Source organism: Ctenopharyngodon idella, chromosome 2 (assembly GCF_019924925.1).
Source record: "Ctenopharyngodon idella isolate HZGC_01 chromosome 2, HZGC01, whole genome shotgun sequence".
Taxonomy (NCBI): Eukaryota; Metazoa; Chordata; class Actinopteri; order Cypriniformes; family Xenocyprididae; genus Ctenopharyngodon; species Ctenopharyngodon idella.
In genome coordinates, this window is record NC_067221.1 from 20,522,461 (window position 1) to 20,536,476 (window position 14,016).

At 36.7% G+C, this 14,016-nt stretch overlaps 1 protein-coding gene across 5 annotated transcripts in view; it reads right to left on the bottom strand.

The window, feature by feature from the left end:
- Positions 1–1,278: 1,278 nt before the first annotated feature.
- Positions 1,279–14,016, bottom strand: part of pde4bb (phosphodiesterase 4B, cAMP-specific b) — a 64,573-nt gene continuing 51,835 nt past the window's right edge. For 3 of the 5 annotated variants that reach the window (XM_051913666.1, XM_051913675.1, XM_051913684.1), the window contains 10 exons: positions 11,824–11,936; positions 7,250–7,343; positions 5,517–5,707; positions 5,334–5,432; positions 5,084–5,248; positions 4,636–4,735; positions 4,318–4,472; positions 3,971–4,093; positions 3,701–3,883; positions 1,279–2,871 (listed from right to left, as the gene is read on the bottom strand). In XM_051913666.1, the coding sequence (XP_051769626.1) occupies positions 2,584–2,871; positions 3,701–3,883; positions 3,971–4,093; positions 4,318–4,472; positions 4,636–4,735; positions 5,084–5,248; positions 5,334–5,432; positions 5,517–5,707; positions 7,250–7,343; positions 11,824–11,936 (1,511 nt within the window). In that variant the 3' untranslated portion in view covers positions 1,279–2,583. Of the gene's footprint in view, positions 2,872–3,700; positions 3,884–3,970; positions 4,094–4,317; positions 4,473–4,635; positions 4,736–5,083; positions 5,249–5,333; positions 5,433–5,516; positions 5,708–7,249; positions 7,344–7,527; positions 7,709–9,067; positions 9,258–11,823; positions 11,937–12,150; positions 12,166–14,016 lie in introns of those variants that run through there. The other 2 variants (XM_051913693.1, XM_051913697.1) reach the window with 2 other exon arrangements.

A 14,016-nucleotide genomic window follows, 5' to 3' on the forward strand; every position in this document is an offset into this window, starting at 1 on the left:
TCTTTAACTACTAGTACTAACATTTAAATTTGATATAGTGCACTTGTGTACATACATGTTTTTACATTGTACTTGCATTTAAAAAAATACCAGCATTTAATTACAGCTGTCATTAATTTATGTATTACATCTATAATTATACTGTTGACCTTCCCTTACACCTTAACCCACCCTTAAACCTACCCATACCTCCAAACCTGTCCGTAGCCTTTCCCATATCCCACCTCAATGGCAGCAAAAGTGTTTCACAATACAACATGAACACATTAAGTATATTGTTGTCAATTTAGTTCCTGTAGACTGTTGCCTTTGTTCCTGCTTTTCATTTGTTGTCATAGTGATTCATTAGTTGATTGAGGAGTCCCCACCTGTGCCTCGTGTTACCCCTCATTATTCTGTGTATCTAAACCCTCCTCAATTTGTAGTTTAGTGTCTTATGTTGTCTCTCTGTTATTTAGCTAGTAAGCTGTTACGTTTTCTCCTACTCCTGAGTTTTGAGTTTATATTTATATTACCTTCTTTGTTTTTGGTTTGTTGGAATTATATCCATCTCCTTCCTTCATCACCATCCTCTGACGTGACAATTTTTAAAAAATATATATATACAGTATACAAGTACATAGTAGTTAGAGACACCTAACATAAAGTGTGACCACTATTTTTTTCCTTGTAACTATATTATATTGTTTATATTATATGACTGTTACTGTGACAAATTTTCCCTTTTGGTTCAGTAAAATTCTAGGCTGTCTATAGATAGACATGGAGCATGCAAAAGAATCACAACAATTTTCAATTTTCATTTCTTTCTTTGTTTTGTTTTTTGACAAATAAGAAATGTGCAACACAACTTTAACAGAGGTTTAATACTACAAATGATAATATAATAATAATAATAATAATAAATATAATAATAATAATAATAGAGATAACAGTGATTCCACCAGTGAAATCACAGTTCTTCTACAGTGTGCATGTTCATCATCTGCTTCACAATGACAACCATGAGTAAAAAAAGTTATAGCTTCATACTGTAAACGTAATTTCAATTTGGGCAAATTACGTCAGTTGAACTGTGGCAAAATGTAGTCATGCTTTCGTGAATAAGAGGGAAAAAAAACATTAAAACATAGGGTAAGCGAAAGCAAATAGTATACATCTTGTTAGGAAGAAAAGATACTTGTTGATTTAAAGGCTAATCTCAGAATGACGTGTGTTCACCACATCCGTTCCTCACCAGTAAGAACATACAGGAGGAACCACATTGTTTGACATCAGTGATTGTGTAATTGAGGTTTATTGTTGACTCTGTTCCGTGAATATTAACAGCTTAGATTCTAAGAAATAAAACATGTAAAGAGAAATTAATTGGGATTTGAGAGTTGAAATTTTTAAATGTTAAATCTGAAGTCTCTTTTGTTCCTTTGACATAAAAGTATCTTAGTGACATTTACAGACACAAAGAGGTAATTTTTAAATATATAGCACATAAAAAACTGCTATAAATCAGTTTAATGTCACTATTAAGTGTTGGGATGTTTGTTTCCCATATTAAAGTGGTTTAAAAGGAATGATCTGGGTTCAGTACTAGTGCAGCTCGATCGAAAGCATCTGTGGGATAATGTCAGTTACCAAAGAAAAATCATTTTGACTCATCCATTAGTTTTTTAAAAGCAAAAATCAATAAGGTACTTGCAATAGTAGTTCCTTATTGGACTTGTAATGGCTTTTACAATAGAAGTTTAATATATATATATATATTTTTTTTTTTTTTCGTGGTAATCAACATAATCGCAACTAATACAGTTGAAAGAGCTTAATTTATATCCATCCCAGGACATTCCTTAAGAGTAACCACTAAAATGCTGGACTCTTTGGATCCTGTTTATAGTTAATACGACATAAAACGTCACATTAGTTTTACCAGAGGAATCGCTTTATAAGAACGCCTTTTAAAAGAGAAACTGTTTGTTACAAAGTACAAAGGTTTTGTATTCCTTAAATAAAGATAAAGTATGCTGGCACAAGAATTAGAATATTCTGTTCTCCAAAATTTAGGAAGACTGCATTCCCAAATACACGACTGGGAATTACATGCTTTTGCTTTCAGCATGACAACATTCATCACTTTTGACATTTTCAAAAGTGTAGTTGGATGTGACACCAAAAAAGTGACAAAACACAAGTACAAAAAGTAGTCTTTTTTTTTTCTTTTTTACAAAAAAGTCTGATGTTGTAGTACAAACCCCTCTTATAAGAGGGTCAGCATTTCTCCTTCACAGAAACCCACTCCAACATTCGGATCAGACTGGAGCGACTGATTAAGAAAATCCATCTTATGGCACTTTCGGTACGGCCGTCCGTCCACTTCTGCCAATGTCCAACTTGACTGGATTCTTGCAACTTCTGTGAAAACTATATTGTGTAGGATGTTCACTCACTCCCCTTTTAGGCTCTGTAACAACGGCAGAGTCCCAAGACACAGTGGTCCTCTGAGGGATTCTCAGGTAGCAGGAGAATAACATTCCACCACTTTACTCTGTCATCAAATACGGCCAACATGACAGCCATTGTAGTGAGGTGCTACGTCTCGGCAGATGAAGGAGAACATGTCTCAATCTCTACATCGTCTGTCTCTAACATATTCTCTGTATCCTGCTTGGGTCCTTCCTCAACTTCCAACTCGAACTGAAACTTATCTCCACCGTCAGTTCCTGTTTCAAAGAAGGGAGGGGAGGGACTCTGTGGTATCATGCTGTGGTACCAGTTCCTGTTCTCTTCTAAAGTGTCCAAGATATCCTGCGCATCTGGATGCACCAGGTCCGCCCAAGTCTCCCATAGCGGGTGCACGATGTAGTCAATGAAACCAACCTAAAAGGAAAACAAACACATGATAAGTTTCTTCTAGAAATGGCTGGACATGACCAATCCCTCGTAAAAAAGAAATGCATTCAATTATATTGAATGTCCACTTGTAGTGTACAGTACTTCAAATCTTAAAAGCATATTTAAAAAAAAAAAAAAAACTGTATCTGCAGATAATATAATATTAATGAAATAAAAGGCCATTAAGTGTACTTAAAGAGAGTTCTTAACACACTTAAGTACACTTTTAAAAGTCCACTTTTTAATAATGTCAAATTAAAAGTTTTACTTTAAAGTAAAGTAGCATTTGAAATCATTAAGTTTAATAATCTGTTGTCATGCTTTAAAGTACACTTATTTTAATGTGTCGACTAACATACTAAAGCACATGTAAAGTGCTTAACTATAATTTGAACTGTAGTGTGTTATTTGATATTACATTAAAAGTTAATATATTTTAAATATACTGAATTGCAGCTGAATGCAAAAGTGTAATTACAAATATAGCCTATATTTAAATACATAACATACAGCTTTCAATAAAAAATAATATTTTAGCTTACACTTTTTGACCCACTTAAGTACATATACTTAAGTGGGTCAAAAAAGTATTCTTAAGTTAAATTTAATATAAATTTAAACTATAAAAAATTTAATTGAATTGTAAATAACATTCAGTTAAATATTTGAAAAAACATTACATTCAGTTCACACTTAAGTATATTTTTTAAAGTATATTATTTCCATAATAAGTGCTCTTTTTAAAAGTATGCTAAAGTGTACTTCTTTTTCCACATGGAATGACTTGGAGGTGATGGATTCTTTGGACGCCCACCTGAGATTTCTCCACTGAAGCGGTGTGTTTGTCACACATCGGGCTGATCTCCATGCCTCGCTCTCTCTCTCGGTCACCCTGGTGGAAAAACTCATCCATAATGCGGTCCGTCCATTGCCGGTACAGATCTAATGGCTTGGTGGGATTGCTGAGATCGGCACAGTGAACCATATTTCGTAAGACCTGTAGACATAGTGAGACAGGATGTTGAATGGTATCGAGGAAGTAGTGAGGAACAATGTTGTTGAGGACACATTTGCCGGGACTCACCTGTATCCTGTCCGTATAGTTGTCAAGCAACAACACTCCTGAACTAGTCACCTTCTTGGTCTCGACCATTGTCTTCAAGTCAGCCAGTAAGCTCATGTGCTTGGACATGTCTGTCGCTAGTACCTATTGAGAGAGAGATGGAGACTTATTTAGGAGACTTACTATTGTTCGAGAAAATTTTGCAGCCAAAACCCAGTCATTTCAATAGGAATTTGAGAGTTTTGTGTGAGGGTGAAAATGGGCCTCGTTTTTTGCATGTGAAATTTTGCTGAAATTTCTCTAATGAGGCCGCACCTTAAAATGTAACGGTTAAGAGGAAAAAGTCAACTAGCACTAATTCTGCCTACCATGTCAATGACCATTTTCCTGAGAGTCTGTCGCTGTTTCTTGGAGAGGTTTTGGAAGATATCACAGTTTTCCCCTTGCAAGAGCTTGAAACCAACCGCTAGGTGATGGTTCTCGAGAACAGACTCATCATTGTACATGAGCGCCAGCTCAGAGTCTGCAGTAAAGAGAGGCATGATGTTTATGAGAGTCATGAAACAGTCATAACATTGAGGCTTTGTTCTTCCATATGGTTTGAGTTTCAATAACTGCAGCAGTTTGGATCCAAAAGCATGCATACTTCAATATGTAAAGGGAGGTGTAGATAAAAACACACTCACTGGTATTAATTAGGAACTGGTTTGAGACCCCTGGGTGGTCCACGTCATGGATGGCTGCTGCAAAGATAGCGGCCAGGATCTCCAGGTCTGTAAAGACTGCCTGTAAATAATAACGGAAAAGGACTGTGTTACATGACGTGGATCAACTTTCCTCAGTGCAGTGAACTTCAAGTACTGTATGTTGTAACACAAGTTGAAAGTTGAAACAGATTCAGCTTTGACTTTGTTTGCCAATGACCTTTAATAAAACAAAATATTTTGTAGATAAAAGACAGCTTTGTCTTTTCAAGTTTTATTTTTGCACCAAGAAACAAAGCAAAAACCAGCTGCAGACAAAACATGCAGGCTGTTTAGAGATTAGAGGGTTCACACATAAGGAAGATTAAAGACAAATCAGTTCAAAGTGCTCAGAAACAGCTATGACTGGCTACATATATGAGTTTCTTACTTCCAGTGCAGGTGTGGACAGCAGGATGTGTGTGGACTGGGCCACATCAGCCGCGTGTAGACTGTTGTGATAGGCCACGTCTGCGTGGTAGTGGTCTTCAAGAGTCATCATGTATGTCACAAAGGTGTCCACTGGGATCTTAAATGTCTTCATTAAATCTCTCTCCTACAGAAAAAAACATGCTTTAGTTACATTTAATTTTAAAAAACTCATCTTTTCACTTATGAGTTGAGCTTTTTTATGTACTAACCTGAAGGATGGCATACATGATGCAGGTCAGAGGCCGGTGGTGAGAGTGCTCTGCAACATTGAAGATGTTCAGACCCCACTTGTTGATGTTCTCCAGGTCCTACAAAAGGAGGATCCGTCCAATTATGGTACAAACTTGACCAAAATTGCACGATTTACATGCAACAGGTGGTCTGTAACATACCTTAGAGAGCAAGTCCTCCAAATCTGTCTTTACGCCAAAACGGGCCGTACTGCAGCTGCTGGACAGACCCGGGCCAAGCGTGACCTTCCTCACCCCGCTGATCTGAGTCATAAGCTGCTGCTGCTGCTGCCTCCTCTTCCTCTCCCGTGATTTTGAAGTGGGCGATGGGATCTCCAGTTCATTCTGTTTATCTACAGGGGGAGAGGTTTCGGCCTGTTACTCATGAGATTGTTAATTTCAGCACTCGCACACTCAATTCACTACAACAGCCATGACTTTTCAGACTCGTTGAGTAAATTCAAGTCGCCAAAAAAAGTTTGATATTACTACAAGCCACCTACAAAAACTTTTCTGCCAAGTTCAACAGTTGACGTAACAGCTAAGTGTTCCTTGCTGAAAATAACAACTTAGACCTGAATGATGGCCTAGGTTGGTTTATGTTGGTTTGATGCTGGTACTGTATAGATGGACCAGCAAAAAAAATAACAGAAACATTTTGACACCAGAGTGTCGATGTGCAGAACACATACTGGCTAGTTTTACTGACTTTCGAAGTTGTCTTTATTTATAGTAAGTAAACTAAATTAAACATTGAATAACAATATGGTTTTAGTTTTTATGTTAAAGAGAGAGTTCAACTTGAGGGGGGAGTAAATGATGACAGAATTTTCATTTTTTGGGTGAACTATCCCTTTAAGTGAATTCTACTTTTATATTATAGCCAATTTAGCTTTTGTTTATGGTGAAATTAAGTTGTAAAAAGCCAAAAATTGTACAAAGACAATACTTTGATTAACTATGGTCTTTATACTAAATAATCTTTTTATTTTGTATGAATGTTTGTGTCTTTGTGAAAAGAAATATTTTGGATTAATATTAAATCAAAATTTAAGGTTCAAAACAAACATAAATATTTGAGAAAACCTAATACATTTTCTATTTTTTTAAGTTGGACCAAAGTATAATTTTTCAGTGTATGCTGGTACCATCCGATTTATAGTACTTGTGTCTAATGTTATGTCTATTGAGGTCTTTTAAGAGAAACATCTGAGACAAAGTTGATACTTGAAACATGCATGGAAAAAAAAAAAAACATCCAACTCTCCTGAGATGAAAAAGAAATCTCTTGATTTCTTTTCTCCAGTGACGTCCCAGAACCACATATTCTTTCTTCTGTTTCAAAACACCTCTTGTTTTTCAGTCAGGAGAGCCTGAACTGTGTGTGAGCTCTCAGTAACACTGCATATCAAGAGTGTTTGTCTGAAAATCTCCCCACTGATGACTCTCCTGTTGATGAGTAAGTGCGTAGGCTGTAGGGCTCTGAACGGCAGGGTTAGGGGAGTACAGTGACCCTGTGGCATCTGAAGCAGACTACAGTTTCAGCCCTCCATTCTCTCACACACTCTCTCACTGCATAGATGCCAGACCAGATCAGACTGGTTTGAAAAACAGAGGTGCAGGCTTCTTCTTTCTAGCTATCACCGTTTTCATGGAGGAGCTAGACCGCCTCTTTATCCACCATCTTTTATCTCTGTCACCATCTGAGATATGTTTTTTTTTACCAAGTTTCTCATGATGTTTTGGTTTCTCAGTTTAACCCACTAGTCTGAAATTCTGCATACTGAAGTAAAAACACCGCAGGATTTCAGAAACAATTAATCTCTCTTCTCTCCATATATCTGTTTCAATTGAATTGCACATTATAAGACGATGAAACAAAGGTTCAGACTTACCTAAGAAAGTGTTGGAGATGAACTCAGACACCTGGTTTCCAGAGCGACTCATCTCAGACAGATGTGTCAGTTCCCGATTCAACATCCTCTTGAACTAAAACAAACAACAAGACAAGTCTTATTAAATCCATACATTATAAATATTTCTTCTCATTACATGAACTGCCAGTCATCACAGTGCATTTTAAGCAAGCAATGCAAGAAACTCAAGCAACATCCAAATTAAACAACCAATACATGGCAAACAATGTGTGTCGGTTAATAACCCACAAGCGCACCTTAATGTAACCCCAGGACACTGAGAGCAGGTAGTTGACTTCAGGCATGTTGGAGTCTTCAGTTAGTAGCCTAAACCCTGAACTCCTCGCTTCATTTGAATTATACAAACTCTTCTCAGTTCAAACAAAAGTCCACCGCTGGCTCCAGCAGCAGCCCACAGTCTCTCCTGATCTCATCCCTCTGTAATATGTTTCACATCCCAGCCAGGTTCAGATAAACAGCAACAAAGAGGAGAAATCCAGACAGAATTCCATGAAATCTGCTGCATCTGCCGTACTGTGTGTTTTCAACACTAAGTCTTGTTTCTCTCTCGCTTATTTTCTGACTCCCTTTCACCCTCCTCCTCCTTCTCTCTGTCAGTCTCTATCTCTCTCTCTCTTTCTCTCTCCTGTCGTTATACTCCACATCCTTTGCCGCAGCAAAGACGGACGCATGCACATAAACACACAAAACCCACAATGCTCTGCCTTTAACCTGCAAGACTAACAATGTTTTTAAATTTGTATATGCAATATCCATCCATGGTACAAAGTAACTTTACAGTTACTGTATGATCTTTGGTCTGTAGCAATTTTTAACTAATCATATCAAAGAAAATTCTTACATAATCAGAGCAGAGTGTTTGCATAAAAAAACTTCAGCCAGACAGAAGTAGTACGTACTCAACTCGCACACAAACACTAATATTATTAATCAGTCCTGCACATCCTCCACATTTTGTACAAAATGACACATTTGTTCCTATCAGCTGTATTCCCGTAATATGTTGTTATACTGGGAAGTTCTGAACGTGGTTTTGCAACAGGCTATTTTTCTGAAACTCAAACACTGTAGCATGATGTTAGCAACGGCAAGGTCATAGAGGCAATTCACAGGGAATGCAAAATTGCTAAAATGTATATGTCGCAAGTCGCTTTGGACAAAAGCATCTGTTAAATGCATAAATGTAATGAAAGTAGACTTCAGCTGATATTATAGAAGAACTAGACTGTTGAACCAAGGTCAACAAGTCTCATTTTTCTACTAGACCTAGTCTAAATGTTTTTTTTTTTTTTTTTTTGCATAAATATTTATGCATAATACTTTTTTTTTTTTTTTTTAACATTTAATCTTTTGTAAAAATAAGTTTTTATATATATATTTTTATAAACTGTTTTAAATGAATCAAGTTGTTAATAAATCACCAGTGTAAATGAATTATTTAAATCGAACTTTATAATTAAAAGTGCAGTTTGCACAACAAATTTAAGAAAGTCAAACTGCTGCACTATTCCCTGTTTTCACAGTGTTGACAATTTATTTATTTTTGCACATATCTAAACATATTCATACTTCCAAAAATGAAAGAATTCTGAGCTCATATGTTCTCAATTATTATAACAACATAAGCTAATATCTTATACAAAAAAAGGACAACCAATCTCTAATATATGAGACCGATGAATCGGTTGCTTCAGGATTAAACCACAGAGCAAAGCCAGATTGTGATCAAAACTCCACAAAACAAAAAAAAAAACTTGCACTCAAACAAAAACTCACCTCTCCCCAGCTTTTTAGCACACCAAACTTTCTCTTTTTCTCCGAGTAGCATAGTCCCATTGTTGCAGTGATGGTGTTTAGCGCACTATTGGTGAGCATGTGGCAAGGCAGTGCCCGTGAGCTCACTGTGACGGGTGTCAGGAAATGCGTTAGACAAAGTGCTGACTGATTCACCTCACTGTAGACATGCCCTCCTCCCTCACGACTCACAGCCCCTCCCTCTCTCTGTCCACAAGCTCAGGTACAGACGCGCTGAGACCACGCTACTTTTGTTCTGACTGCAGACATGGGTGGAACTGACTAAATTACTACTCAATGAACTTCAAAGGCATGGCAAGAAGACTCAGTCTTTTGTCATATATATTTTATGACGTGAATTGAAGACTTGCACCACATAGCTGAATGTCATTATATGTTGCCTTCCCACTTTCAACAATAAATACTAAACTAATAATAACAAATTATTTTGAAATAATCAATTATAAATGTAATATATGACTAGAACTTCTTAAAAAGACTATATAACCCATTGTATGTTAATTAAGTCTAAATATATTAACTTTAAAATATATATACTTTATATATATACTTTAAAGTATATAGAATGTAAAAATGTAGCAAATATTACAAAAATGTTATATAATATAATGAAATATAATTAAATTCTGTAAAGTATTTTATTTTATAGGCCTGCACCTATTTTATTTTATTTTATATACTGTATATTATGACCATGCACCAACTCATTTTATCTCTCATTTAACTCAGCCTAGTGCTGTTCAAATATGAGAAAAAAGTAATAGTATATTTTAAATAAAGTTATAAAACGGTTAGTTCCTGTCCTTGATTCTGATTGGTCAATCGTGAATAAAACACGGCTATGACCGCTTCACCCAACGGTTCTGTGTATCACTACACAACACTCTTAGCAACCACCCTTAGCAACGTAAACTGTTTGTTCTCAATTGATATTGTTCATTGAAGCTTACTGTATTATATAGAAGAGTATTGTGAGAAAAAGATCGAGTGAGCGAGTTTATTACCTGCATTCAGATTTAGCATTTTCCTTCATTTCAGTCCTATGTTCATAATAAAAAATCTGTTTAAATGTCCGATGTATTATCTTGTCCTTTTAACAGTTATGGGGTTTTCCCGTGACTGACAGCGCTAGTCAAAGCATTTGTCAGTTGCGTCTCATTCCGTGTTGACAACAATTCACACTTTTCAATGTAAAAGTCTTCGCTACTGACTGACACACTCATAAAGACAGTCTTTGCTGCCATCTAATGGTGTAATAATGTAACTTCTGTTGCTGTTCATGGTCAGGGACTATTTTTTCCGGCGGAAGGAAGGCTTTTAGAAAAAGTTTACTTCATGAAAGTTGCATTGATACATATTTCTGGCTTTAATATTTGTATTGTGTGGTAACCGTTTTATAGCAGCAATAAGGTACACTAGGCTAGTGCTGTATCATGAATAAGTCACGGCTGAAGGGGTTGCAGGTACTCCGCTTTGTGTCGTGTCTAACAACGCCCTTCAGCCGTGACTTATTCACGATACAGCACAGCCTCTCATACCTTATTGCTTACATATATATATATGTATATATATATATTACTGGTAGTCCACTGTATGAAGAATTTTTCAGTATGCACGGTTTACTTTATTTTGCTATCCTCACTTACATAAATTAACTATAGTGTCCTGCACCCACTAGTAAAAATAATTTTTGGTTTGGTTTGACTGTATATATATATATATATATATATATATATAATGATAAAATGCTGTGTAATTCAGTCCAGAATGCTTCAATGTCAGTGAAGTAATGTGCGTCCTATCTAGATCTGATTAGGTATCAGGGTAAACAAAGCAATGAGGTCACAACTGAAAAAGAGGCCAATGCCGGTGCTCAAATAATGCCTGCATGAAAAAAACTGGTTCAATCATTTGGCTTTTCACTCTAAGTAATGAGTGTTTCAACAGTTTCCTTTTAACACTGATTCCAGTAAATCCACTGAATCCATAACCAGTAACCACCCACACTTGTTTAATTCATTTGTTAGAATAATAATAGTTAGCTGGGCCAAATGCCTTTCACCAAGACAACAAACTGGATATAAACTAGGATATTACAATTAATATACATTATTTTAATGTTTCTTATGCAATTATTTGGGTAATAATCAGGCAGTCAATCAAGTTCTCATTACATTCTTTCCTATTGACAGTATAAATGTTTTGCGACAATATATGTAGATCCCACGTCAACAACTCATTAATGACGTTCCCAGTATTAACCTTATCGACATGACTAGACTGTTCAAGAACAACCACATACTCTATTTATGTATCAGCACTAAAAAATCCAGGATTCAAAACTGCATTTGAGAGCTGTGACTGACTAATTCTGGTACACTAAGGAAATAAGATGACTAACATGTTCAGACTGTCTAAGACTGATAATCAAATCCTAGTGATAGACCAAAAGGTACTTCAGTAGTGTTTGCAGAATACCACAAGAGGGTATCAAATCCTCCTTGTTGCATCGAATCTATATTCCAACAAAACTTTGACTTATTAGGCTTTGAAATAACAGACAAATGTGGAAGGCATCAAAAAGTACCATAAAGAAAGTTTGCAGTAAATTCAAATTTGCATCGGCTCAAACGTGCAAACATGCAGAGAGCAGCATTCAAGTTAGTTTTAATAAGCAATGCTCAGGTGAAGAGGAAATAGATGAGCTGCCATCTCACCTTGTTGGAGGCCATGTCACTAACAGAGCGGTAAGTCTGGATGGTCTCCAGCTGGTCCAGGCACCAGTCTAGCTCCTCCATGGTCTCCACAGCCAACTTCTGGTAGGATTCATCTGGTAAGAGACACACGGATATGTATTCAGGATCCAGCGTCTGCTGCATGGCCAGAAAAGGTGGTCCAGCAGGAGCAGTGCAGATAGGGCAGCAGTGATCTTTCATGGTGGGCTGAGTGCTGCTGATGTAGTCATTCTGCACTGATAGCAGCTGGATTAATAGCTCACTGCATAGTCCTTCCCATTGTGTCACAGCCTCAGTCTCCAAACTCACCTACTGTGCAGTCTGTCTGCTAGTCAGTCTCTTTCTCCTCACATCGCCTTGTGCTGATGTGTCAATGAGCCTCAGACCCAGGGGAACTTAGTGGGAGGGACTCTAAAACTCATTCCCAATTTCTCTCCTCTTCTGTTTACTGAAAAATGCATTTAATTGAAACCAAAGTGAGGAGAGAATAATGAAAATGATTAATGCTCAATTATCTTGTTAGTAAATTATTTTGATGGATAAATTAAAAAACATGTTAGGGACACATTTCAACCATTACTCAACATTTAGCGTAAATGAAATAAAGTCTATTTTTGAGACCATAATGCATTTTTTTTTTTCATTTATATTAATGTAGATTAAGCATATTTTCCCTCCAAGTTTTTATAATATGAATCATAATATGTCTGAATATTATGATTTAGATTAATATATTCTTAATTATCATGAAAATAATGTCAATGCAAACAACAACAACAACAACATTTTTTCATTTTTATCATTTTTGGGGTTAAAATAAGGGGGATGAAATAAGACCCAGCCCCAGGAATGAAGTATGACCCTTGAAAAGGATTTAACAAGTTAAAAAAATATACCAGTGACAATAAAGACAGGCTGCTGAAAAGAGCTGATAAGACAACAGTAAAAAGGCGTAAAGCTTAGAAGAATGAATTACACCCACTACAAATTCTGCAGAAAGGGTCTGCAATGTATCCGTCAGTTTGAATAACTCCACCAGCCTTACAGTGAGCCTCTGATCTTTTAGTAGACACAAGCCTTTTCCAAGGTGGTATTGGGATTTAGCGAGAGATCAGAACTCATGGACCCCCCCACCAACTCCATTTGATCCCCCGATAGGGCTAACGAGAAGGAGGTATGAAATCAAAGCTGGGGCTGTGTTTGCAGGAGCAACCCGAGAGGCAAACTTTACTCCCTTTGCTGGCCAGAATCCAGTCAAAGCTCAACAGGAGCCAAGCAAAGTAAACCACTTCCCTGGAGGTTGAGACGCCGCTAAATCGTGGAACAGATTTCCGTGTGACACTAAGGCTGGAGTCTCCCCTCAGGCTGCAGCTAGGTTTCACAAAGATGGCAATTTTTTGTCTAAATGAACTTTTATTCCCTGCCTTGCAGGATGACCATAGGAAATGTTGCACTGACAAGGTCATCTGGCTTCCAGTTCAAACTTTACTCACAGATCTGTATTGCACACACACCATTAGAAATCTCAGCTCAGACAAATGCAAATCCATCATCAATGCATAGCAAGCATGGTCCCGTAACTCTTTCCCTGCCATGCAGCATTTAAAAAAAAAAAAGCTTTAGCATTTTGGATCATTTTCACACAACTTTCATGGGCCCCAGTATATTTTGTTGTATGAATATCTGAACATACAATAAATCAAAAAAGAAATCAGAGCCTTTGCTTTTAAACAACAAAAACTTTATGCATTCTTTTTTTAAATCAACACTTGAATGTGAGTAAATATATAAAAAAGCAACATTCTGAACAAAAAGCTAAGAAATTCATGGTTTTGTCAAAGACTACATCCGGATCAGATTCAGAACGATGAGCAAAACATAGATGGAGTAGGTCAAGTCCATCAACACCCCCAAAGCTTGCACAGTCCTACACCTCGTCTTGGGTCGACATTTCATTCGATATCGTCAAGTAGTTTTGATTTATATGCTGTTTAATGTCTGATGTTATTTTACATGTGCATAAGCAATGCTTCTACTGCTTGTTTCTGCTTCTTCTTCGCCTGTGTTTTGATCCGGAGATTCTGTACTCTTTCAGAAGATGCATAATAGAGTGGCGAAAGAATGACATCAAAATCTAGAAGATTAATTCGCTACTGGCTCCCTCTAGATTTTCCT